Source organism: Bidens hawaiensis, unplaced genomic scaffold (genome assembly GCF_021521415.1).
Source record: "Bidens hawaiensis isolate Kalapana, Puna unplaced genomic scaffold, B.hawaiensis_p1.1 tig00020909_1, whole genome shotgun sequence".
Taxonomy (NCBI): domain Eukaryota; kingdom Viridiplantae; phylum Streptophyta; class Magnoliopsida; order Asterales; family Asteraceae; genus Bidens; species Bidens hawaiensis.
Window position 1 is genome coordinate 277,234 of NW_027493225.1, and position 23,866 is coordinate 301,099.

At 34.2% G+C, this 23,866-nt stretch overlaps 3 protein-coding genes across 3 annotated transcripts; all 3 read left to right on the forward strand.

Annotated features, from left to right (window-relative positions):
• Positions 1-6,743: 6,743 nt before the first annotated feature.
• On the forward strand, positions 6,744-9,768 carry LOC143562092 (beta-fructofuranosidase, soluble isoenzyme I-like). The gene is made up of 7 exons (XM_077050003.1): positions 6,744-7,023; positions 7,714-7,722; positions 7,827-8,683; positions 8,767-8,928; positions 9,030-9,265; positions 9,333-9,420; positions 9,510-9,768. Exons 1-7 carry the CDS (start codon positions 6,744-6,746, stop codon positions 9,699-9,701), a joined length of 1,824 nt encoding a protein of 607 aa, XP_076906118.1. The 3' UTR covers positions 9,702-9,768.
• A 1,995-nt stretch (positions 9,769-11,763) lies between these two features.
• LOC143562105 (beta-fructofuranosidase, soluble isoenzyme I-like) lies at positions 11,764-14,566 on the forward strand. The gene is made up of 6 exons (XM_077050013.1): positions 11,764-12,151; positions 12,666-13,534; positions 13,618-13,779; positions 13,881-14,116; positions 14,184-14,271; positions 14,361-14,566. The coding sequence occupies exons 1-6, from the start codon at positions 11,764-11,766 to the stop codon at positions 14,550-14,552; spliced, it is 1,935 nt and encodes a 644-aa protein (XP_076906128.1). The 3' UTR covers positions 14,553-14,566.
• A 3,845-nt stretch (positions 14,567-18,411) lies between these two features.
• LOC143562093 (beta-fructofuranosidase, soluble isoenzyme I-like) lies at positions 18,412-22,642 on the forward strand. Its single transcript, XM_077050004.1, has 7 exons — positions 18,412-18,700; positions 18,822-18,830; positions 18,984-19,834; positions 19,920-20,081; positions 20,211-20,440; positions 20,687-20,774; positions 22,165-22,642. Exons 1-7 carry the CDS (start codon positions 18,412-18,414, stop codon positions 22,354-22,356), a joined length of 1,821 nt encoding a protein of 606 aa, XP_076906119.1. The 3' UTR covers positions 22,357-22,642.
• The last annotated feature ends 1,224 nt before the right edge of the window (positions 22,643-23,866 follow it).

The window sequence follows — 23,866 nt, forward strand, 5'->3', positions numbered from 1 at the left end:
GTCAACAAGCATATATTAGCTAATATATTATGACAATAAGAGACCACCAGTAGGGGTTTCAAGAAATCCGAAAAAAACCGAAATTCAAACCGAAACCGAAACCCAAATAAACTGATCCGAATTCTTATTCGGATATTCGGATCGGATCAATCAGAATATCCGAATAACTAATTCGGATTCGGATCGGATATGGATATGGAATTTTAAAAAATTCGGATTGTTCGGATTATTCGGATATCCGTTTAATCCGAATAAAAAACATGTTTTTAGTGGTATTTTCCGGTTTGGTATATTTATTAGACTATTATTTGAAGTTTAAACTTTAAATTTGTGTTAATAGTAATTCATATTTTCCGGTTTGTATGTTTATTGTGATTTTAAACTATTAAATGTTATGAACAAAAAAATAAAAATATGACTTTGGTTTATTTCGGATTATTCGGATATTATCCGAATCCGATCCGAATTGAATTCGGATAGATTCGGATCGAATAGGAACATTCCTTATTCGGATCGGAACGGATTTCGGATAAGGTCCAAAAATTTTCAAATCCGAATAACCCGAATCGAATAACCCGAATAATCCGTTATCCGATCCGATGAACACCTTAACCACCAGCATGGTCAGTCGAACATTTGAAATTCACTTAAATTTTGACCTAAAAATGTAAAATTGACCAAAATCAGTTTTCACCATAAAAAGTCAAAGTTGATACTAAAATGACCCTTTTTAAAGTGACACCTTTTGACCACAAATCCAAGCCTACTTTTTTAAGGTGACTAGTTTCGACTCGAACCAAACCGACACTTTTCATCGTGACTCGTCACAAAGCAAAAAATGACATCAAAAATTTTTGGTTTTTTGCTTTAACATATACCCATATTGTACTTCCAAAAATTCTATAATGATGATAAACATATAAAGAAAATGGGTGCTTAAAGAATCAACCAAAGTGATAATATTTGTGTGATGATGAATGAGAGCGTGAAAAATATTAAATTGAAAATTGTATATTGACTTTTAAAAGTCAAACTGCACAATGTTAAACATATGACCCGTAATTTAAAGTATCAAGCCAAATATGACACAACTGAAATTAGATACTAACAAACTGAGCATCATACTCATCTCACCAGATTCTCTTTTCTGATTCAATCTAACTTTATGATTGTTCCATAAAAACAACTTTAAGACTTTTTAACTTTTTTAAAGCATCTTCTCTAATTCAATCTAACATCAACAATATAGTTATACATATTTTTTTAACAGTCTAGCAGGAAAGTCATATACGTTTATAGAACCATGTGAAATCACATCTAAGTCAATTAAAGTCAAACTTACCTTAATTCTCACAAATGGTCTATATAATTTCTTTTTCCAATTTTTTTAAAATGATAATACTACATTTTTCTTCAAAAATAGTCCAGCTCTCTGTACTCCTGATTATGATCACTTGAAGTATGGGATTCCATCATAAAGAATTCACATACCCCCAATTATGGGTGTTCAAAATACCCGGACCTGATTAACCCAACCCAACCCAAATAAGCTAATTAGGGTCGGGCTAAATATGATCAACAATTATAATCGGGTCATTTAGGTTAGCCCGATTAACCCATATTATTATTAAGGTCAGGACACGGGTTCGTGTTTAATAAAAATCACCATATCAGTTTGTAAACGAGCCAAGATCGAGGCTTGCTCCAAGAAGCCTTGTTTTTAAACGATCTAACTTGGTTTGTAAGTTAGCCAAATCAGATTCGGTTGTAAACAAGCCAAGACCGAAGCCTGAAACCAGATTGTTTGCAAATGAGCCGAGCGGATCCTGCTTGGTTTGTAAGCCAGCGAAGTGTAAACAAGCCAAGATCACCTCATTTATGAAATTTAGCAACTAAATAAAACAAGCATCAAATAAACATGAATTAAAGAATATTCATGTAGAAAATAAGAATTTGAATCATGAACCCATAAGTATGTCAACATAAATTAATAATACCCAAATAACTTTGTAAATACACTATGCACCATTTGACTTTCACTTGGTCAAAATAAAAGTTGTACATTTAATTTTAACCAGTTCTCTTGTATCCTTAAATTATATTTGTTCGAATACTGTCAACAAAACTTGCGATTTTGACTTTCAAAGTCAAATTGATTTTACCATTTTGCAGTAATCTACATATTTAGTTTTTACTTAATCAAACTCCAACATTAAAATTATATAAAATTGTATGGGTCGGGCCGGGCCGGGGCAACCCATAACTTCACATGCCATAGTACTGTTTGAAATCTGAATTGCTAACAAAAATATATACAACCTGCAAAGTTTGTTACTAATGACAAATATAACTCATATGTTATGCATAAAATTAGATATATTTTTTAATGACCGTTATGGCCCTAGCTCATTTTGTTTTGCTAACAAAAAATATATACAACCTGCAAAGTTTGTTACTAATGAGAAATATAACTCATATGTTATGCAGTTAGATATATTTTTAATGATCGTAATGGCCCGAGCTCATTTTGTTTGGAACCCATTTAGACCCGAACCCGTTCCAACCTACTACTTGGCCTGTCCCGGTCCACAAAATACATTTTCCTGATAGAATGTAAAAGAGATGCAATCCAATTCAACCTTACTTTTGACTCTAAGGAGTCAAAATGTGGCCTTTTTTGGCGCTGAAAATAAAAAAGTGTAAAATATAATAATAATAATAATATATCGTTTATAAGAAAAATCCACTTCAAAAACAAATTCTATGACTATATCAAATTCTCTTTTACAAGAACAAGTAAAATTTGCAACCCCCAAACACATACAAATTGACCTTTTTTGGCATATTTCTTTTTAGTCAAATGCACTGTTTATTACTTCGTTTACAAGCCTAACCCTTATGGAATCAAATGTGATGGAACTTTTTGGCATATTTTGTTTTAGTCAAATGTTCAGTTCGTTACTTCGTTTGTAAGCCTAATCATTGTTAAGTCAAATGTGACAAAAGTTTTCGGCATGTTTCTTTTTAGTTAAACGTTTGCCATGTTTCTTTTTAGTCAAATGTAATCGAAATTTTCAGGCGGAAAGAAGTGTACCTTCTATAGAATGTCTCGAGTTTCATTGAATCATAAACGTATGTAACCTAATTACGAAGAGTTAGCGGTAACCTAATTATTTAACCCGCTTCGCGACGGGGACGTAACAAAAGCTTGGTTAGCTAGCAACTTGGAATTTTATGATACGGAAGTTTACCACCTATACATTTTCTAAAGTTCAAGAAATCAAAATACGCGCATCCAATAAAATCTATATAATTGACATCTAGCTGCAACTATAAAATTTCTTTCAATAATTAATAATGTCACTATATTTTTCTTGTTTTTCTTAGCATAACTTTATTAGCTAGATGGGTGTTAAACAAGTCATGTTCGCGAGTTGATAGGTTAATCCCGAACACGACCCAAACATGAAAAGATTATTCGTGGGTTGACCTGAACACATGCCGCATAACCCATCAGTTTATTGTTTTATCATACCATACAATAAAAAAATAGAAATTAGAAGTGTCAATGGATAAATGTTGCTGACCAAACATACACACATACACACACACACACAAAAGCGTACATGGCAATGTTTACCATTTATTTGCACATGCAATATGTAGTGACCATTTCCATTATCAGAAGCCTACATAAAGAAAGTAAGAACTCGAATATTATAATCAACCTTCACAACAAATCATCGAGCATAAAATCAGAACCATCATAAGTATTCAACTGAAAAATCAAACACATAAACTTGATCGTACACTTCACTCAAACTAGTAATAAAAAAAGTAAAATCATTAATTTAAAGTTGATATTTATTGAGCTCTTGTTATAAAAATAAGTCATTTGGTTCTATATATCATTTGTTCGTATTGATTTAATGTAGCATTCAATACAGTAGCACATAAAAATATTTACAATAATGGTACGAAGTTATAAAACAACCTCTAAAATGTTATTTATATAAACTGGGCTAGGAACTTTTTAATCATCTTGTACAAAACTTACAAGGTCTTTGGGTTTTCTTATGAACACTTAACGTCAAGAAAGGAAAAAAATAATATCTTTCAGGCCAAATAGTTGCAAAACACTTCTTTTTTTTCATGTACTTTTGCAATTTAGACGTTTGGTTAGTTTTTTTCTAACGACCATATATTTATAAATCGACTGTCACTGAAAAAAAACTTGAAGCTATTTTACCATAATTATACAAATTATGCAAACATAATGTATACATACATATATCGCTTAACAAATACTATGCTCTAAAATCAGTTACATTTTCCTTAACTTTTAGTGCGTAATAAAAAAAGTTTGAATGTTTAATTTCAGCACACAATATAAAACACTAAACAATTTTTTTTTAAATTCATACACTGATATTGCCACGAGCTTACATTAATAACTAACAAAAAAATTATCAATTTTAAAATCCTAACCACCCATGAAGCCAAATAAAAGATTATAAAGCTAGTAGCTTAAAGATTTTCTAGTAAAACCTTAACCAATATCATAAGAAAAATATGCACAATACATGCATACTTCACTTGATTCTCATTCAACTCTCTTGCCTCCCAGTTACTCAAACACACATGCTTAGGCATCTCCATATGTAGCCCCAACACATCCATTGTAAGATCCTCCAAATTTAGCCTATGAAACTTCTCGGGTCACTTCTTTATCACCGTCAATCCAATATGTGTACTTTTGGAACAATCCAGCCAATACTCATTCTTCAGCTTTAATATATTATTGTGAGCTTCAATTCCAACAAAAGTGAAAGCCATAGTTGATGCTTGATTTGCTACTAAACAATTGAAGGTAAGTATTCAACTGTAAATTGATTGTGGACTTAGTTGTATTTATAATAATCTTGTATATAACTTAAAAGACCTTTGGTTTTCTTATGAATACCTAATGTCAAGAAACCATTTAGTGTTATACACATTTAATTCCATTAATTGCCCTTAAAGGTTTATGAATCAATTGAACGTCATGATGAAAATAATAATATTGATGGATGATAACACTTTAATGAGATTAATTGATGGCACCATAAACCATAAAGGATACAAGAGTAAATACACAAAACATTACGCTTCATAAACTTGTACGATACCCTTACAAAAGTGAAAGTCATAGTTGATGCTTGAATTGCTACTAACCAATTGAAGGTAAGTATTCAGCTGTAAATTGATTGTGGACTTAGTTGTATTTATAATAATCTTGTATATAACTAAAAAGGTCTTTGGTTTTATTATGAATACTTAACGTCAAGAAACCATTTAGTGTTATACACATTTAATTCCATTAATTGTCCTTAAAGGTTTATGAATTAGTTGAACGTCATGATGAAAATAATAATATTGATGGATGATGACACTTTAATGAGATTAATTGATGGCACCATAAATCTTAAAGGATACAAGAGTAAATACACAAAACATGACGCTTTATAAACTTGTACGATACGCTTGAAGAATGAATCGATGGATTGGTAAATTACTTTTCTTGCCCAATTATGAAATGACTATTTTGTCCTTGTCATGTAATTATGAAATTACTTTGTTGTCGATCACTCTTCCTTTATAAATAATATAGATATAGATAATAAGATATGCATGTAAATCTATTTCACCCTCAGGAAAATTTTAACCGTATGATTTGTTTTACGGTTGTATGTATGAAGAGAAACTCGTAATAAACATATAAAAAGAGGTAATGATGAATGATTTCGACAGTTTATTACTAATTTTTTCGAACGACTAATTGTAACACTGTATATGGATTGAACAATTAATTTTCTATTTTACGCACTAACCATCTTATGACTCCACCAAGGTTAGAACGGCTCGACAGTTTATTACTATAAAACGTTTATGCCTATATTCATAGAGTTTTTGTACTCTTCACATTTTACTTAAAATTTATCTAAATATTCAGTTTTCAACAAGCCCGTTTCCAAGATTTCAGATGCCTCAAACGAGAATTAAAAATCTATATCATAAATGACAATAAAACGGTTAAACCGAATATGGTAATTCCATTCTCATATTCAACTGAATAATCACATAACTGGCTCAATACTTGTCAGACACATGTCAATTAATTACACTCACGTATCGGGCATATCGTCGTTACTTTTTTTAGCTTGTTAAGAACTACCAATCAATATTTTAAAGCTAATTTTTTTTACTGTTTCAGTTATTATACAACTTTATTATCCAAGAACAACATAAACATAAATATAAAACTAAAAAATCTAAATGATAGATTATTCAATTACCCAATAACAAATAAATATCACATTCATCGTACTCAGTAAATCTCACAAATAGCAAAGTTATGGTAGAGTTCATGAAGGGTAAGATGTAGACAACCATATCTCTATTGTTTCCGGGGAGACTCCCGAATCGATTACCCAATAACAAATAAATATGAAAATACTTATGTGTATAGTTCAGGTAAACATGCATATATATTTCATTTCAGGTATCAACTAATATCATACCCAACTTATACTTGTAAAATATTTAAAACTAATTTCATAAGGGCCTATACTCCTATTCTTTTGTTAAATTTTAAGACAAAATCCGTTCAAAAAGAAAAAAAAAAAAAGAAAGCCCAAAAGATGTACTTTTTATATGGCACCAAACTTGGACATTCAGAGGCAGTCACAGTCTCACTCAACTCAATGAATGCCACCGAACACTTTAGTGACATCGAGCATGCACCCAACCACCACACTCCCTTACTTGACCACCTTCAACCACCACCACCAGCAGCCTTAACCAACCGGTTATACATCAAGGTTCCAGCCATTATCACATTAGTCTCTCTTGTTTTCATTTCATCCATCATTCTCATAATCCATAATAACCAACATCTTTTCACTCACACCGCCACCGTATTCGATCGCCTCAAATGGGAAAGAACCGCTTTCCATTTTCAACCCGCCAAAAATTTCATTTATGGTATCATAATATTAGTATGCATGGTTGATTTTTAATGTAGTCTCATAATTATGGGTGGGCACGGTTCGGTTCGGTTATTAATAGCTAAACTGAAACCAAAGTCATCGGTTAATCTATTTTATTAACCAATCGGAATTTGATTAATTCGGTTAGTTTGTCGGCTTTTGCATCGGTTTGGTTAATTTCGGTTAATAATCAAAACCAAAACTTGGGCTAAATTTTTTTTGTTAGAAAACAAGATTTCGGTTAATAACCAAAACTAAAGCTTGGGCTAAATTTTTTATATTAGAAATCAAGAACTGGTGGTATAGATACACGAAATGGAGGTATAAAAGCGAGAAATATATAATATGAATAGTTCGGTTCTATTAAGTTAATTTCGGTTAATAACCAAAACCAAACTTGGGCTAAAATTTTATATTAGAAAACAAGAAATGGAGGTATAAATACATGAAATAGATGTATAAAAGGTAAAAATATATGAAAATGTGAGTAGTTCGGTTCCGTTAAGCTAATTTTGTTTTGGTTAACCGAGGGTATAATGAAACCGATAGCTGGTTTTCGGTTAATGATTTGGTTATTGCTCACCCCAACTCTTAATCTTGCAAAATTTGGGTTCTAATTTGTTTTTTTTTCCTTGGATTATTTCATGGAATTTAATTGTGTTGCTGGATGGAATTTTTTATTCAGATCCCAATGGTAAGTAAGTGTTTTATAATAACTTTTGATACTAACCTATTAAACTGATTATTCAGTTTAAACATTCAAATAATTTGACAAATTATTTGAATGCTATGTCTTAGGTCCATTGTTCCACAAGGGTTGGTACCATTTATTCTATCAATACAACCCGCATGCGCCGGTATGGGGCAATATGTCATGGGGTCACTCAGTGTCCAAAGACATGGTCAACTGGTTCGAGCTTCCGGTTGCCCTGGTCCCAACCGAATGGTATGACATCGAGGGCGTTTTATCAGGGTCCACCACCGTCCTTCCCAATGGCCAGATTTTTGCATTGTACACGGGAAACACTAATGATTTTTCCCAGTTACAATGCAAAGCTGTCCCCGCCGACATATCTGACCCACTTCTTGTTGAGTGGGTCAAATATGAAGGCAACCCAATCCTCTACACTCCACGAGGGATTGGGTTAAAAGACTATCGGGACCCGTCAACAGTCTGGACAGGTCCCGATGGAAAACATAGAATGATTATGGGATCTAAACGAAATAATACCGGACTTGTGCTCGTTTACCATACTAATGATTACACGAACTACACGTTGTTGGACGAGCCTATGCACTCGGTTCCTGATACTGATATGTGGGAATGTGTCGACTTTTACCCGGTTTCGTTAACCAATGATAGTGCCCTTGATATCGCCGCCTATGGGCCGGGTATCAAACATGTGATTAAAGAAAGTTGGGAGGGACATGGTATGGATTGGTATTCAATTGGGACTTATGATGCGATAAACGATAAATGGACGCCAGATAACCCGTTACTAGACGTGGGTATCGGGTATCGGTGCGATTACGGAAGGTTCTTTGCTTCCAAGAGTCTTTACGACCCGTTAAAGAAAAGGCGGGTCACGTGGGGTTATATTGGCGAGTCGGATAAAGCTGATCAGGACATTTCTAGAGGATGGGCTACTATTTACGTAAGTTCTTTTCGTTTCGTATTCGTAGTTTTGTTTTAAAGCTAATAAGTATAACAAATGTTCTGGTGTAAATTTTGTAACAGAATATTGGAAGAACCGTGGTACTCGATAGAAAAACCGGGACCCACTTACTTCATTGGCCGGTTGAGGAAATCGAGAGTTTGAGATATAACGGTCAAGAATTTGAAGATGTCGAGCTAGAGCCAGGTACGATCGTTCCACTAGGCATAGGCACAGCTACACAGGTACAAGCGAATAATAAACATTGTTTTATAACATGTTATATGTGTCAAAATGTCAAATATTATCTTAAGAAAATAATGACTTCAACTTGTGGTGATTGTAGTTGGATATAGTTGCTACATTTGTGGTGGATGAAGACGCGTTAAACACAACAAATGAAACGAATTACGAATATGGTTGCACCAAGAGCTCGGGTGCAGCCGAAAGGGGACGTTTGGGACCATTTGGAGTTGCGATTCTAGCTGACGGAACCCTTTCGGAGTTGACTCCCGTTTATTTCTACATTGCTAAGACTGCGGATGGACGTGTGGTCACACATTTTTGTACTGATAAGCTAAGGTAACAGTTGATAGTAGTTTTAATTAATTAAATTTTAGTCGCAAAACCGACTTAAAAAAATTTACAGGTCATCACTAGATTATGATGGTGAGAAAGTTATGTATGGGAGCACTGTCCCTGTGATTGATGGTGAAGAACTCACAATGAGATTATTGGTGAGTAAAACTTTTATTGTTATTTATTTAAGTTTAAAACTATTCATATTATGATAATATGTTATTTTATGTAACATTAAATATATAAGGTGGATCATTCGGTAATCGAGGGGTTTGCACAAGGAGGAAGGACGGTAATAACATCAAGGGTGTATCCCACGAAGGCAATATACGAAGACGCGAAGCTCTTCTTGTTCAACAACGCCACTCGTATGAGTGTGAAGGCATCTCTGAAGATTTGGCAAATGGCTCCTGCTCAAATTCAGCCTTACCCATTTTAATTAATTCTCTCTCATATTCCTTTTTTTAACACTGTTACATATAATTGTTGGTACTTACTGATTAAGTGAGATTAGAAGCCAAATAATTGATCATTATACAATATTATTTTGTGTGTTTTACCCGAACATATAACGGTCATAACCTGTTTTGTCCATAATCAAAATAAACGTTATTTTAACCCACATTTCAATTAGAAATACTAACTTTGTTAAGCCGATAACGTTATTTTTTCGCATTTTAATTTGATTTTTCCAACAGTTAGTGATTGACAATCGATCGTCCATTTATCGAAAATTTCCGAACCCCGAAGAAAAAAAATCCTGACTACGACACTGCGCAGGGTCCATTGTGTGTCGGCTCAACTTTAACTTGGGCTTGTTGTACACATCTTTACTGCATTGTTTTTGCAACAGTTTGTTTCCATGACTTGGTGCTTTTCTTCTAGTATTCAAGGCTCGATGCGAAAACACATAGACAAAGGCCTTAGCTTTGAATAAGAAAAAGAGTGAAGAATCTTGTGAAATGAATACGGTGTGTATAAAAAATCGTATTAACCAACGAATCATGACTTGAAACTCATGACCTCTAGCAAGGGTGTCTTCTAGTAGGTCTTTTAAGAGGTTTGCTATAAATATAGATACTAGACTAAATTTTTATGTATTTTAAACTATTATCTAGGATTGAACGAAAATCAGTTAAAAGCAAACACATATGGAAACAAATAATAGGTGTACGAAGAACGAGGATACATAATTGACAACTGGAGTTGTCAGTAAGCAGCGGTTCATGAATTTTTTTTTTTTTTTTTTGGTTTTATTGTCTTTTGGTTTGGGCCTTTCTTCTACGGGCAGGGATGAGCTCGGGATGGTACTAATACCGATTGGTACAGAGACTGAAAATCTCAAATATATGGTACTGGTATTGGTACCGAAATGTTCGGTTCGGTACGGGTACCTCGTGTTCGTGAAATACGAATACCGAAAACTCAAAATTTGGTACAGATTTAATACCGCGGTGAAGGAAAGCGTTAGCAAAGTAGCTTCCTGAAACATATTGAGATGAAACTGATACATGGATATATAAAGATACTTAAAACCCTAACAATTTCAATAAATCAAAATAATAGTAATACGTGTTGGAGAATAGGTTTGATCAAATACTCATTACCAGTAAACTAAAGCTCTAATACTGAGCATCTCATTGAGCGGGAATTGAAGCCCGAAATCGATCCTGGGTATTGTCACGTAAGCTACAAATTTGTCTTTTATGAAAATAGCTTCGATTATATTAGACATGTGTACATTCTAATAAAGATTAGAAATAAGGATATCCGTCACCATCACATTCCAACTCACAAAAATTTTCCGCCCAAAACCTTATATAAAAAATATACTAATTATATGTCAACTTAATATTATTTATAATTTATTTCTTTACATTTAGGAAATTTTTTACAGGAGCCGAACTTTCAATTTGTTTGATCATTTACGATAAGTTTGATTAATTATTACTTAACAGATTAGTTATTTTTGTTTTAGATAAGTTAATTCTCTTTTTCTGAAATTATTTCTATTTAACCAAAGATATGATATGTGTGAAATTGTAATGGGTGTGTAGTATGCCGTGTTTGATGTTCTAGTTTAGCTCATTGCTAGACTAATTGTTGGTTTTTTAATTAATTTTGTTGTTTAAAAGTTGAATGTGTGGTTTTGTTAGACTTGGGTAGTGGGGGGTGAGGGGTGGGGCGCGGTCCAGGTGGCCGGTGATGTGGCTCGCGAACACCGCTACACCGGTCTGGTGAGTCGGGGCGCGGTTGGGCGGCGTGAGTGTGGTCGCGGGACACAAAATAGCCATTGGGCTTTTGGGGTTCAAAAAACTAGCCGTTGGCTAGTTTAAATTGTTCCTTTTTTTTTTACTAAATAACACATTATAAATAACTACCCCATTTTATGAACAAGTGGGGAGTAGGGCTCGTACCGATAATATGATATCGGGTCGGTGGACCGATACTCGTAAATATGTAGGATTCTTTACCAACATACAAACCGCAATGCTAACCAAATGCGGCCGAGTGGGTCCGATGATCTCGCGGTTTACCAATTCACTTGTGATGAATGGAAACAAGAGGTGTTGCGGAGGTATGGGGTGGTGAAGACGTTTGACGGTGGCTACTTGTGGGAGGCGTTAAGAAAGTGCTCGAAATGGATTGAACTATGTGCGGAGGACTTTGGCGAAGGGGCAAAACGTACAAAAACTAGTGCGTCCGGCACATACGTCTCTTCGAGCGGGTCGGAGAATCATATTGACTTCGACCTAAACTTGTTCGAAGGTCATTTGAAAGACCAAGGTTGTAGCCGCCCTCTGGGTAGGGATCGTGGGAAAAAAACGGTTGTTGATGACGACTATAAAAAAGAAATTAAGGAATTGTCAAGTGGCATCCACTCGATTGGTGAAGCTCGACACAAAAGAAACCGTTTCAAGAGTTTGGCTTTTCTAGCCAAAGACTTTAGCCACCTACCGCCATACGACCAAGCGCTAATGGAGGAAGAAAAAGAACGCATTCGGAAGGAATTGGCAACACAAAAATAAAAGCGCTATTTATATGTATTTTCCTTTTTATTTTTCTTTTATTTTCATTTTTATTTATGTTTTAATGAAGTATTTTAATTTATATTTGTGTATATAACAAAGAAAAATAAATAAAAAAAATCAATCAAGCCCATGATCAAGCCCCTGATCACCTGGACCACTACACCCTCTGAGGCTTGGTTGAGGGGCTTAATCCTGTGCCATATCAACACATACGTGTCAGATTTTGCTTGACTCACTTGGGGCTCAACCAAACCTCACTAAACTTAGCCTTAGGTGGTACTGGATCATTGGACATGATTCATGATTTTTACTAACCTATTAAACTGATTATTCAGTTTAAACATTCAAATAATTTGACAAATTATTTGAATGCTATGTCTTAGGTCCATTGTTCCACAAGGGTTGGTACCATTTATTCTATCAATACAACCCGCATGCGCCGGTATGGGGCAATATGTCATGGGGTCACTCAGTGTCCAAAGACATGGTCAACTGGTTCGAGCTTCCGGTTGCCCTGGTCCCAACCGAATGGTATGACATCGAGGGCGTTTTATCAGGGTCCACCACCGTCCTTCCCAATGGCCAGATTTTTGCATTGTACACGGGAAACACTAATGATTTTTCCCAGTTACAATGCAAAGCTGTCCCCGCCGACATATCTGACCCACTTCTTGTTGAGTGGGTCAAATATGAAGGCAACCCAATCCTCTACACTCCACGAGGGATTGGGTTAAAAGACTACCGGGACCCGTCAACAGTCTGGACAGGTCCCGATGGAAAACATAAAATGATTATGGGATCTAAACGAAATAATACCGGACTTGTGCTCGTTTACCATACTAATGATTACACGAACTACACGTTGTTGGACGAGCCGATGCACTCGGTTCCTGATACTGATATGTGGGAATGTGTCGACTTTTACCCGGTTTCGTTAACCAATGATAGTGCCCTTGATATCGCCGCCTATGGGCCGGGTATCAAACATGTGATTAAAGAAAGTTGGGAGGGACATGGTATGGATTGGTATTCAATTGGGACTTATGATGCGATAAACGATAAATGGACGCCAGATAACCCGTTACTAGACGTGGGTATCGGGTATCGGTGCGATTACGGAAGGTTCTTTGCTTCCAAGAGTCTTTACGACCCGTTAAAGAAAAGGCGGGTCACGTGGGGTTATATTGGCGAGTCGGACAAAGCTGATCAGGACATTTCTAGAGGATGGGCTACTATTTACGTAAGTTCTTTTCGTTTCGTATTCGTAGTTTTGTTTTAAAGCTAATAAGTATAGCAAATGTTCTGGTGTAAATTTTGTAACAGAATATTGGAAGAACCGTGGTACTCGATAGAAAAACCGGGACCCACTTACTTCATTGGCCGGTTGAGGAAATCGAGAGTTTGAGATATAACGGTCAAGAATTTGAAGATGTCGAGCTAGAGCCGGGTACGATCGTTCCACTAGGCATAGGCACAGCTACACAGGTACAAGCGAATAATAAACATTGTTTTATAACATGTTATATGTGTCAAAATGTCAAATATTATCTTAAGAAAATAATGACTTCAACTTGTGGTGATTGTAGTTGGATATAGTTGCTACATTTGTGGTGGATGAAGACGCGTTAAACACAACAAATGAAACGAATTACGAATATGGTTGCACCAAGAGCTCGGGTGCAGCCGAAAGGGGACGTTTGGGACCATTTGGAGTTGCGGTTCTAGCTGACGGAACCCTTTTGGAGTTGACTCCCGTTTATTTCTACATTGCTAAGACTGCGGATGGACGTGTGGTCACACATTTTTGTACTGATAAGCTAAGGTAACAGTTGATAGTAGTTTTAATTAATTAAATTTTAGTCGCAAAACCGACTTAAAAAAATTTACAGGTCATCACTAGATTATGATGGTGAGAAAGTTATGTATGGGAGCACTGTCCCTGTGATTGATGGTGAAGAACTCACAATGAGATTATTGGTGAGTAAAACTTTTATTGTTATTTATTTAAGTTTAAAACTATTCATATTATGATAATATGTTATTTTATGTAACATTAAATATATAAGGTGGATCATTCGGTAATCGAGGGGTTTGCACAAGGAGGAAGGACGGCAATAACATCAAGGGTGTATCCCACGAAGGCAATATACGAAGACGCGAAGCTCTTCTTGTTCAACAACGCCACTCGTATGAGTGTGAAGGCATCTCTGAAGATTTGGCAAATGGCTCCTGCTCAAATTCAGCCTTACCCATTTTAATTAATTCTCTCTCATATTCCTTTTTTTAACACTGTTACATATAATTGTTGGTACTTACTGATTAAGTGAGATTAGAAGCCAAATAATTGATCATTATACAATATTATTTTGTGTGTTTTACCCGAACATATAACGGTCATAACCTGTTTTGTCCATAATCAAAATAAACGTTATTTTAACCCACATTTCAATTAGAAATACTAACTTTGTTAAGCCGATAACGTTATTTTTTCGCATTTTAATTTGATTTTTCCAACAGTTAGTGATTGACAATCGATCGTCCATTTATCGAAAATTTCCGAACCCCGAAGAAAAAAAATCCTGACTACGACACTGCGCAGGGTCCATTGTGTGTCGGCTCAACTTTAACTTGGGCTTGTTGTACACATCTTTACTGCATTGTTTTTGCAACAGTTTGTTTCCATGACTTGGTGCTTTTCTTCTAGTATTCAAGGCTCGATGCGAAAACACATAGACAAAGGCCTTAGCTTTGAATAAGAAAAAGAGTGAAGAATCTTGTGAAATGAATACGGTGTGTATAAAAAATCGTATTAACCAACGAATCATGACTTGAAACTCATGACCTCTAGCAAGGGTGTCTTCTAGTAGGTCTTTTAAGAGGTTTGCTATAAATATAGATACTAGACTAAATTTTTATGTATTTTAAACTATTATCTAGGATTGAACGAAAATCAGTTAAAAGCAAACACATATGGAAACAAATAATAGGTGTACGAAGAACGAGGATACATAATTGACAACTGGAGTTGTCAGTAAGCAGCGGTTCATGAATTTTTTTTTTTTTTTTTTTGGTTTTATTGTCTTTTGGTTTGGGCCTTTCTTCTACGGGCAGGGATGAGCTCGGGATGGTACTAATACCGATTGGTACAGAGACTGAAAATCTCAAATATATGGTACTGGTATTGGTACCGAAATGTTCGGTTCGGTACGGGTACCTCGTGTTCGTGAAATACGAATACCGAAAACTCAAAATTTGGTACAGATTTAATACCGCGGTGAAGGAAAGCGTTAGCAAAGTAGCTTCCTGAAACATATTGAGATGAAACTGATACATGGATATATAAAGATACTTAAAACCCTAACAATTTCAATAAATCAAAATAATAGTAATACGTGTTGGAGAATAGGTTTGATCAAATACTCATTACCAGTAAACTAAAGCTCTAATACTGAGCATCTCATTGAGCGGGAATTGAAGCCCGAAATCGATCCTGGGTATTGTCACGTAAGCTACAAATTTGTCTTTTATGAAAATAGCTTCGATTATATTAGACATGTGTACATTCTAATAAAGATTAGAAATAAGGATATCCGTCACCATCACATTCCAACTCACAAAAATTTTCCGCCCAAAACCTTATATAAAAAATATACTAATTATATGTCAACTTAATATTATTTATAATTTATTTCTTTACATTTAGGAAATTTTTTACAGGAGCCGAACTTTCAATTTGTTTGATCATTTACGATAAGTTTGATTAATTATTACTTAACAGATTAGTTATTTTTGTTTTAGATAAGTTAATTCTCTTTTTCTGAAATTATTTCTATTTAACCAAAGATATGATATGTGTGAAATTGTAATGGGTGTGTAGTATGCCGTGTTTGATGTTCTAGTTTAGCTCATTGCTAGACTAATTGTTGGTTTTTTAATTAATTTTGTTGTTTAAAAGTTGAATGTGTGGTTTTGTTAGACTTGGGTAGTGGGGGGTGAGGGGTGGGGCGCGGTCCAGGTGGCCGGTGATGTGGCTCGCGAACACCGCTACACCGGTCTGGTGAGTCGGGGCGCGGTTGGGCGGCGTGAGTGTGGTCGCGGGACACAAAATAGCCATTGGGCTTTTGGGGTTCAAAAAACTAGCCGTTGGCTAGTTTAAATTGTTCCTTTTTTTTTTACTAAATAACACATTATAAATAACTACCCCATTTTATGAACAAGTGGGGAGTAGGGCTCGTACCGATAATATGATATCGGGTCGGTGGACCGATACTCGTAAATATGTAGGATTCTTTACCAACATACAAACCGCAATGCTAACCAAATGCGGCCGAGTGGGTCCGATGATCTCGCGGTTTACCAATTCACTTGTGATGAATGGAAACAAGAGGTGTTGCGGAGGTATGGGGTGGTGAAGACGTTTGACGGTGGCTACTTGTGGGAGGCGTTAAGAAAGTGCTCGAAATGGATTGAACTATGTGCGGAGGACTTTGGCGAAGGGGCAAAACGTACAAAAACTAGTGCGTCCGGCACATACGTCTCTTCGAGCGGGTCGGAGAATCATATTGACTTCGACCTAAACTTGTTCGAAGGTCATTTGAAAGACCAAGGTTGTAGCCGCCCTCTGGGTAGGGATCGTGGGAAAAAAACGGTTGTTGATGACGACTATAAAAAAGAAATTAAGGAATTGTCAAGTGGCATCCACTCGATTGGTGAAGCTCGACACAAAAGAAACCGTTTCAAGAGTTTGGCTTTTCTAGCCAAAGACTTTAGCCACCTACCGCCATACGACCAAGCGCTAATGGAGGAAGAAAAAGAACGCATTCGGAAGGAATTGGCAACACAAAAATAAAAGCGCTATTTATATGTATTTTCCTTTTTATTTTTCTTTTATTTTCATTTTTATTTATGTTTTAATGAAGTATTTTAATTTATATTTGTGTATATAACAAAGAAAAATAAATAAAAAAAATCAATCAAGCCCATGATCAAGCCCCTGATCACCTGGACCACTACACCCTCTGAGGCTTGGTTGAGGGGCTTAATCCTGTGCCATATCAACACATACGTGTCAGATTTTGCTTGACTCACTTGGGGCTCAACCAAACCTCACTAAACTTAGCCTTAGGTGGTACTGGATCATTGGACATGATTCATGATTTTTACGATGTGGTCGTACCGATTTGGCTACCTTTATTAAATTATGAGAAACATTAAATATCTTTCAGTTATTAACAAATTATAAAGTAAATATATTATTTTATATTATATATTAGATATAGATAAATATCAAATGTTGATATCATAATTCCCTTTTAAAAACCAATTATTATGATTTTAGTTTCATCATCAAAACTAGTTGGTATTAAATTTAGAGAAACATTAAATAAATTTCCCTTATTAACCAGTTTTAAAGTAAAAGTATTATTTTTATATTGATATTAAATTCAGAAAAAACATCATATCTTTTAGTTATAAACAAATTTGAAGTTAAAATATTTCTATATACTGTTATTAAATTCAGAAAAACATTAGATATCTTTCCATTATTAACAAATTTTGAAATATATTGTTATTAAATTCAGAAAAGCATTAAATATCTTTCAGTTATTAACAAATTATGAAATATATTGATTATAAAATATTTCATATACTTGTTTATATTAATAAATTAAAATAATATTTAATAACTAGTATATAGTTACATCTTATATAATATTAAATTCAAATTCAAAATTGTGAAAATAAGAGCAAAAAAACTGGGAGCCGACCAGTTAGTTATAATGTAGATTGTCGTTGTAAAAAAAATACATCTACCAAATTAGGTTTAATATAATCAGTTACAACTAATTTTGTAATTGCTTTTTATTTGATAATGTGTTTGTAATTATCATAACCACAAATTACGTTGTAATTAATTTATATCTATCTATAGGTTTTAATATAATATATCCAATCATTTAACTATGTCTCCAATCATTTTTTATAAATAAAAAGTTTAAATTATATGTCTATTTGTTTTTGTATTTATATAACATCAAAATATATATGCCTTTTTGTTAAGATTCTTGAAACATAAACAAAGTCTCTAAACTCACTTATAACCCATTTCCCTTAACCATGAAAACCAATAAACCCTCTTGTGAACTTGAGCTTGCACACAACCACAGTCCCATACAAAACGAACCCGAACCACCACTGGCCGCCATAGGGAAGCAGCCGTGTGTCAGGGTTCCGTCCAGTCTTACATTAGTTTCTATGTTTTTCATTTTAACTATTGCGCTCCTAATCCTAAACAAACTAGTCTTCACTTATATTGCCACCAATCCAACATTGCTAGAGAATTTTGATCGCCTTACATGGCAAAGAACAGCTTTTCATTTTCAACCGGCGAAAAATTTTATTTGTGGTACCATATCATTACCTGATCAAATTCATTGTTCTGTTGATTTTTCCAATATTAATTGTTTTTTTCTCTTGATTTATTTCATGGAAATTGCTAATGTTCCTGGTTGCACTCTTTGCTCTAGATCCTAATGGTACGTAAATTTTCTAAAATTTTGTTATTTTTAAATAGCATAAAGTTGGTGTCTAATGTTTGTATATGTTTTATTATTCTAATTGATTTTACCATTTATTTATGAATAGTCTGAAAATATACTCAATTTAAACATTAATTTTACCTTATTTAGGTATGTTGTTTCACATGGGTTGGTATCCTATATTCTATCAATACAACCCATATGCACCGGTTTGGGGCAATATCTCATGGGGTCATGCCGTGTCTAAAGACATGATCAATTGGTTTGAGCTTTCAGTTGCTCTAGCCCCATCTGAATGGTATGATATCGAGGGTGTTTTATCAGGGTCTATAACCGTCCTCCCTAACGGTCAAATATTTGCATTGTACACGGGAAGGATCAAGGATTTCTCCCAATTACAATACAAAGCTGTTCCTGCTAACATATCTGATCCCCTTCTTGTCAAGTGGGTCAAGTATGACGGCAACCCAATCCTTTACACTCCATCGGGGATTGGGTTGACAGACTATCGGGACCCCTCAACAGTTTGGACTGGTCCGGATGGAAAACATAGGATGATCATCGGATCTAGACGACGAAAGACAGAGCTTGTGTTAATTTATCATACTACCGATTACATGAATTATGTGTTGTTGGATGAGCCGTTACACTTGGTTATCAATACCGGCATGTGGGAATGTGTTGACTTTTACCCAGTTTCATTAACAAATGATAGTGCCCTTGATATGGCCGCCTATGGGCCGGGTGTCAAACATGTTATTAAAGAAAGTAGGGAGCGTCATAATGAAGATTGGTATTCAATTGGGACCTATGATGCAATAAACGATAAATGGACTCCCGATAACCCTGATTTTGGTGTGGGTTTCGGCTATAGATGCGATTATGGTAATTTCTATGCATCCAAAAGTCTTTACGACCATTTAAAGAAAAGGCGAGTCACATGGGGTTTTGTTAGAGAATCGAATAAACGTGTCGATGTCATCTCTAGAGGATGGGCTTTTGTTCATATAAGTTAAGTTCGTATGTGAATATATATTTAATAATAAAAAAGTATACCAAACATTTTCATGTTATTTTTTGTAATAGACTATTGGGAGAACCGTGGTACTAGATAGAAAAATCGGGACCAATTTACTTCATTGGCCAATTGAGGAGATCGAGAGCTTAAGATATAAGGGCAAAGAATTTAAAAAGATCAAGCTAGAGCCGGGATCGATCATTCCCCTAGACGTAGGCACAACGACACAGGTTCAAGAGAACAATAATGTTGCCTTTATTATTATTTTAGGTTATTATATAATGTGAAATGCACTCCATGAGTTTTCTCTCATCACTTTTATCTTAATAAAACACTGACCTGACCTGTGACGGTTGCAGCTGGATATAGTTGCTACATTTGAGGTGGATCAAGATTTTATAAAAGCCGCACCTAAAACTAATGACAAAGATGGTTGTCACTGGGGTGCAACCAAAAGGGGAAGTTTAGGACCATTTGGAATTGTGGTTCTCGCTGATGAAACCCTTTCAGAGTTAACTCCGGTTTATTTTTACATGTCTAAAACTTTCGATGAAGGTGTGCTGACACATTTTTGTTCTGATAAGCAAAGGTATGCATATATAAATTTTTATAAATATCTTATATACAATGTTTTTTCCTTATTAAAAAGATACACTTACTTTATAAAAATATTTTTGGTGAAAAAAAAATCACAAATGATTCTAGAAATATAGTTAATGTGTGTTACATGTATTTACTTTATAGAAACGTTTTATGAAGAAGAAGTTATTTGATAGTCAACTGAATCAGTTATAAGTTATAACTCATAATTGAAAAAAATTAATGAAATATGCAGGTCAACATTGGATTATGATAGTGAGAATTTAGTATATGGAAGCGATGTCCCTGTAATCAATGGTGAAGAACTCACAATGAGGATATTGGTAAGTGAAGGCTTTAATATACATCTAAATACTGGTTAGGTTCATGTACCATGCAGCGGGGGTAACAACACTTAAAGGTTAGTAGAGAGCCAAGCTAGCCGAGCCAAGTTAAGGCTAGCTCGATCTTAACTCGTACTTCATACCAAGCTGACTCAATCAACTTGAAATTATAGCTGAAAGATGGAAACTAAATGAATTTCACGTTTTTAAATAATTCAACTTTAAAATACCAATGAGATTTGAACTATTAATGCTATACACAAGATATGAAATTTTCATTTATCTTGCAATTCGTTGGTAAAAATATTTAGGTCATATTTATTTTTATAATTTAATTTTTATTTTAATTAAACCCAATGAAATTAAAAGTTTTCAAAACACATATTTGATAATTAGTTAAACATTTTTATGAAAATAAATGGAATTCTAGTAATGTTAAAAATACAAAATATGTGTACTATGAAACAACTAGGAGCAATGTTTAAACCAAACTAATTATTTAATTGGGCATGTTGAATTAATCTTAAAATAAAAATTGGATAACAAAATAACTAATTTAATACTTTAATGACAAAAATATATCTGAAATATGAAATACAAACCAAAAATACAAAAGTTGGCAAGAAAGTTTAGAGTCTTCACGTGAAGAGTTCAAAAAAAATAATAATAATAAAATAAAAAACTAACTTTAAACAGTACTCGTAAAAAACCAACCTACCAAAGTGGAGGAGTTCATACATACTTAATTGAATCGTTGTACACATTTTTCCTAAACTAATATAATGGTGTTTTTATTTAAAGGTTTTTATAGCCAAAATATTATTAATTAGATTGGTCAAAGTTATAGCTAAAAATGGAGTAAACTTATGTATTTTGATAACTTATTTAAAAAATGGCCAAAAATTTACGACAAGGTACATTTAAGAGCTTATATGTTGATGCAGCTATGATTTGTACCTTATAATCCGCATCTCGATATTTAATTAAACCTACATCGAAACGTTGACCAGATAAGCACTTCACAACGGCATGTTCAATTTTTTTAAAACATAATATATTCAAAGATATAAAAGAAAAATAGAATAAAATAAATTTGAGAAATATATGACCAAACTTAAGAGGTGGAAGAGTAATTATTATTTATTTACAAAACTTAAAACATAATTGAAGGGAAAAATATGTAATTATAGTTTAAACAATTAAAAGAGACAATGAGATGTTATTGATTCAAAGACCATAATAGCATCTTAACCACTTTAAGATAACAATGAGCCAAAATATTCGTACCTCTTTAATTTTGAAGGTCCTTGCTATTTGGTTTATACATACATAGATATTATTAATCAGGTTTAAAACTACTATAATAGTATGTTTTTATGTGACATATAAGGTGGATCATTCCATAGTCGAGGCATTTGCACAAGGCGGAAGGACGGTTGTAACATCAAGGGTGTATCCCACAAAGGCAATATACGACAACGCAAAGCTCTTTTTGTTCAACAACGCCACTGGTATGAGTGTGAAGGCAACTCTTAAGATCTGGCAAATGGCTTCTGCTCAAGTGAAGCCTTATCCTTTTTAATTACCATTCACTTGTATTCTTTTTGATAAACCATGATTTGTGTTCTCATTGATTGTTTAGACTATATATCTTGTACTTTATACGAAAGACACTGAATAATAACAACCGAGTGAACTGAAAAACTGCTCACTATAAAGAAAACAATAGATGCCAAGAAAAGGCGATTAACTGACAAAAATGCCACGATCAAATATCAAGTATCAACACAACTAGTTAGGCACCAAAAGCAAGATGTTGTGATTACAAACAGTGAATAAACAAAAAACGAAACATGTAAACTTATTCGTGTGTTTAGTGTTTGCGTACACAAGGGCAAAATAGGGATGTTATATTTGGACATTATCCTCCTTTCTTAGGGCCTATACGACTTTTATAGGCCTATACATGTCAAATGGACATTGCATGCACGACGAGGGTATGGAAGTGTCAGACTTTTAGTTTGATATGTTTATTTGACTCGTATAGACCATGATGTCTCGTATTGTACAAGAGTCGAGAGGCATGTAGTTCATCATTGAAGAACCATATGCCTCGTATTCTTCGTGGATGAACTGTATGCCTCGTATAGACCATATACGTCTCGTATAGGCCATAATATCTTATTCTTGTTCAATTTTTTCAGATTTATCGAAATTTTCACCTTAAATCGTTTACACACTATACGACTTGTTTAGGTTTCCGTCAATACGAGACATATAGATGTGAGAAGATGCTTGAATATAACGTCCTGGTGTTTGAATATCTCATGCCTGCCATTTAACATGTTAAGCATACATGGTTTGCAGTTGTTTCAACCACATGCCTTTTCAGCTCCTTGTCCATTACAAGCCACTGATAATATATATATATATATATATATATATATATATATATATATATATATATATATAGGAGGGTTATTCTAAAAATAAGTAGTTTCATAGGAAGACTGGGGATAAATCATAGCCATTGGATCATGTTAATCAGTGGTTGAGATTTAAAATTACCAATAACAGACATAGTTTCCTAGAATTGTTCTTTCACCATTATTTGTAATGCCAAATGTCAAAATTTTGTTGGTTCTTACCATTCCTATGAAACTCCTTATTCTTATTTGAACTCTTATATATATATATATATATATCACAAACATATATATCAAACCATAGTTCAAGAACATCATAAATGAATGATAACTTATATATACAACATACCACCCATTCACCTTGGCAATAAATTTTTCCATAGAACCAAAGTGCTGGTAAATGGCACACCCTAAAGCACCATGTGGTGGCTCACCACCTCCTTCCTGCATAAAAATGGTATGGGCTTTCAGTGGAGTATTGGGCCGGGTTTTTCATTGGGTTACGTTTTGGTGTACAATTTTTTATATATAAAATGGGTTTAAATTAATTTGAGTAATTAAATTTAAACATTAAGAATACATATTTTTTTTCAAAGAACATATATATATATATAATATAAATCGGGCCTAATGGGTATCGGGCCGGGGCCCGTCACCTTGCCATCC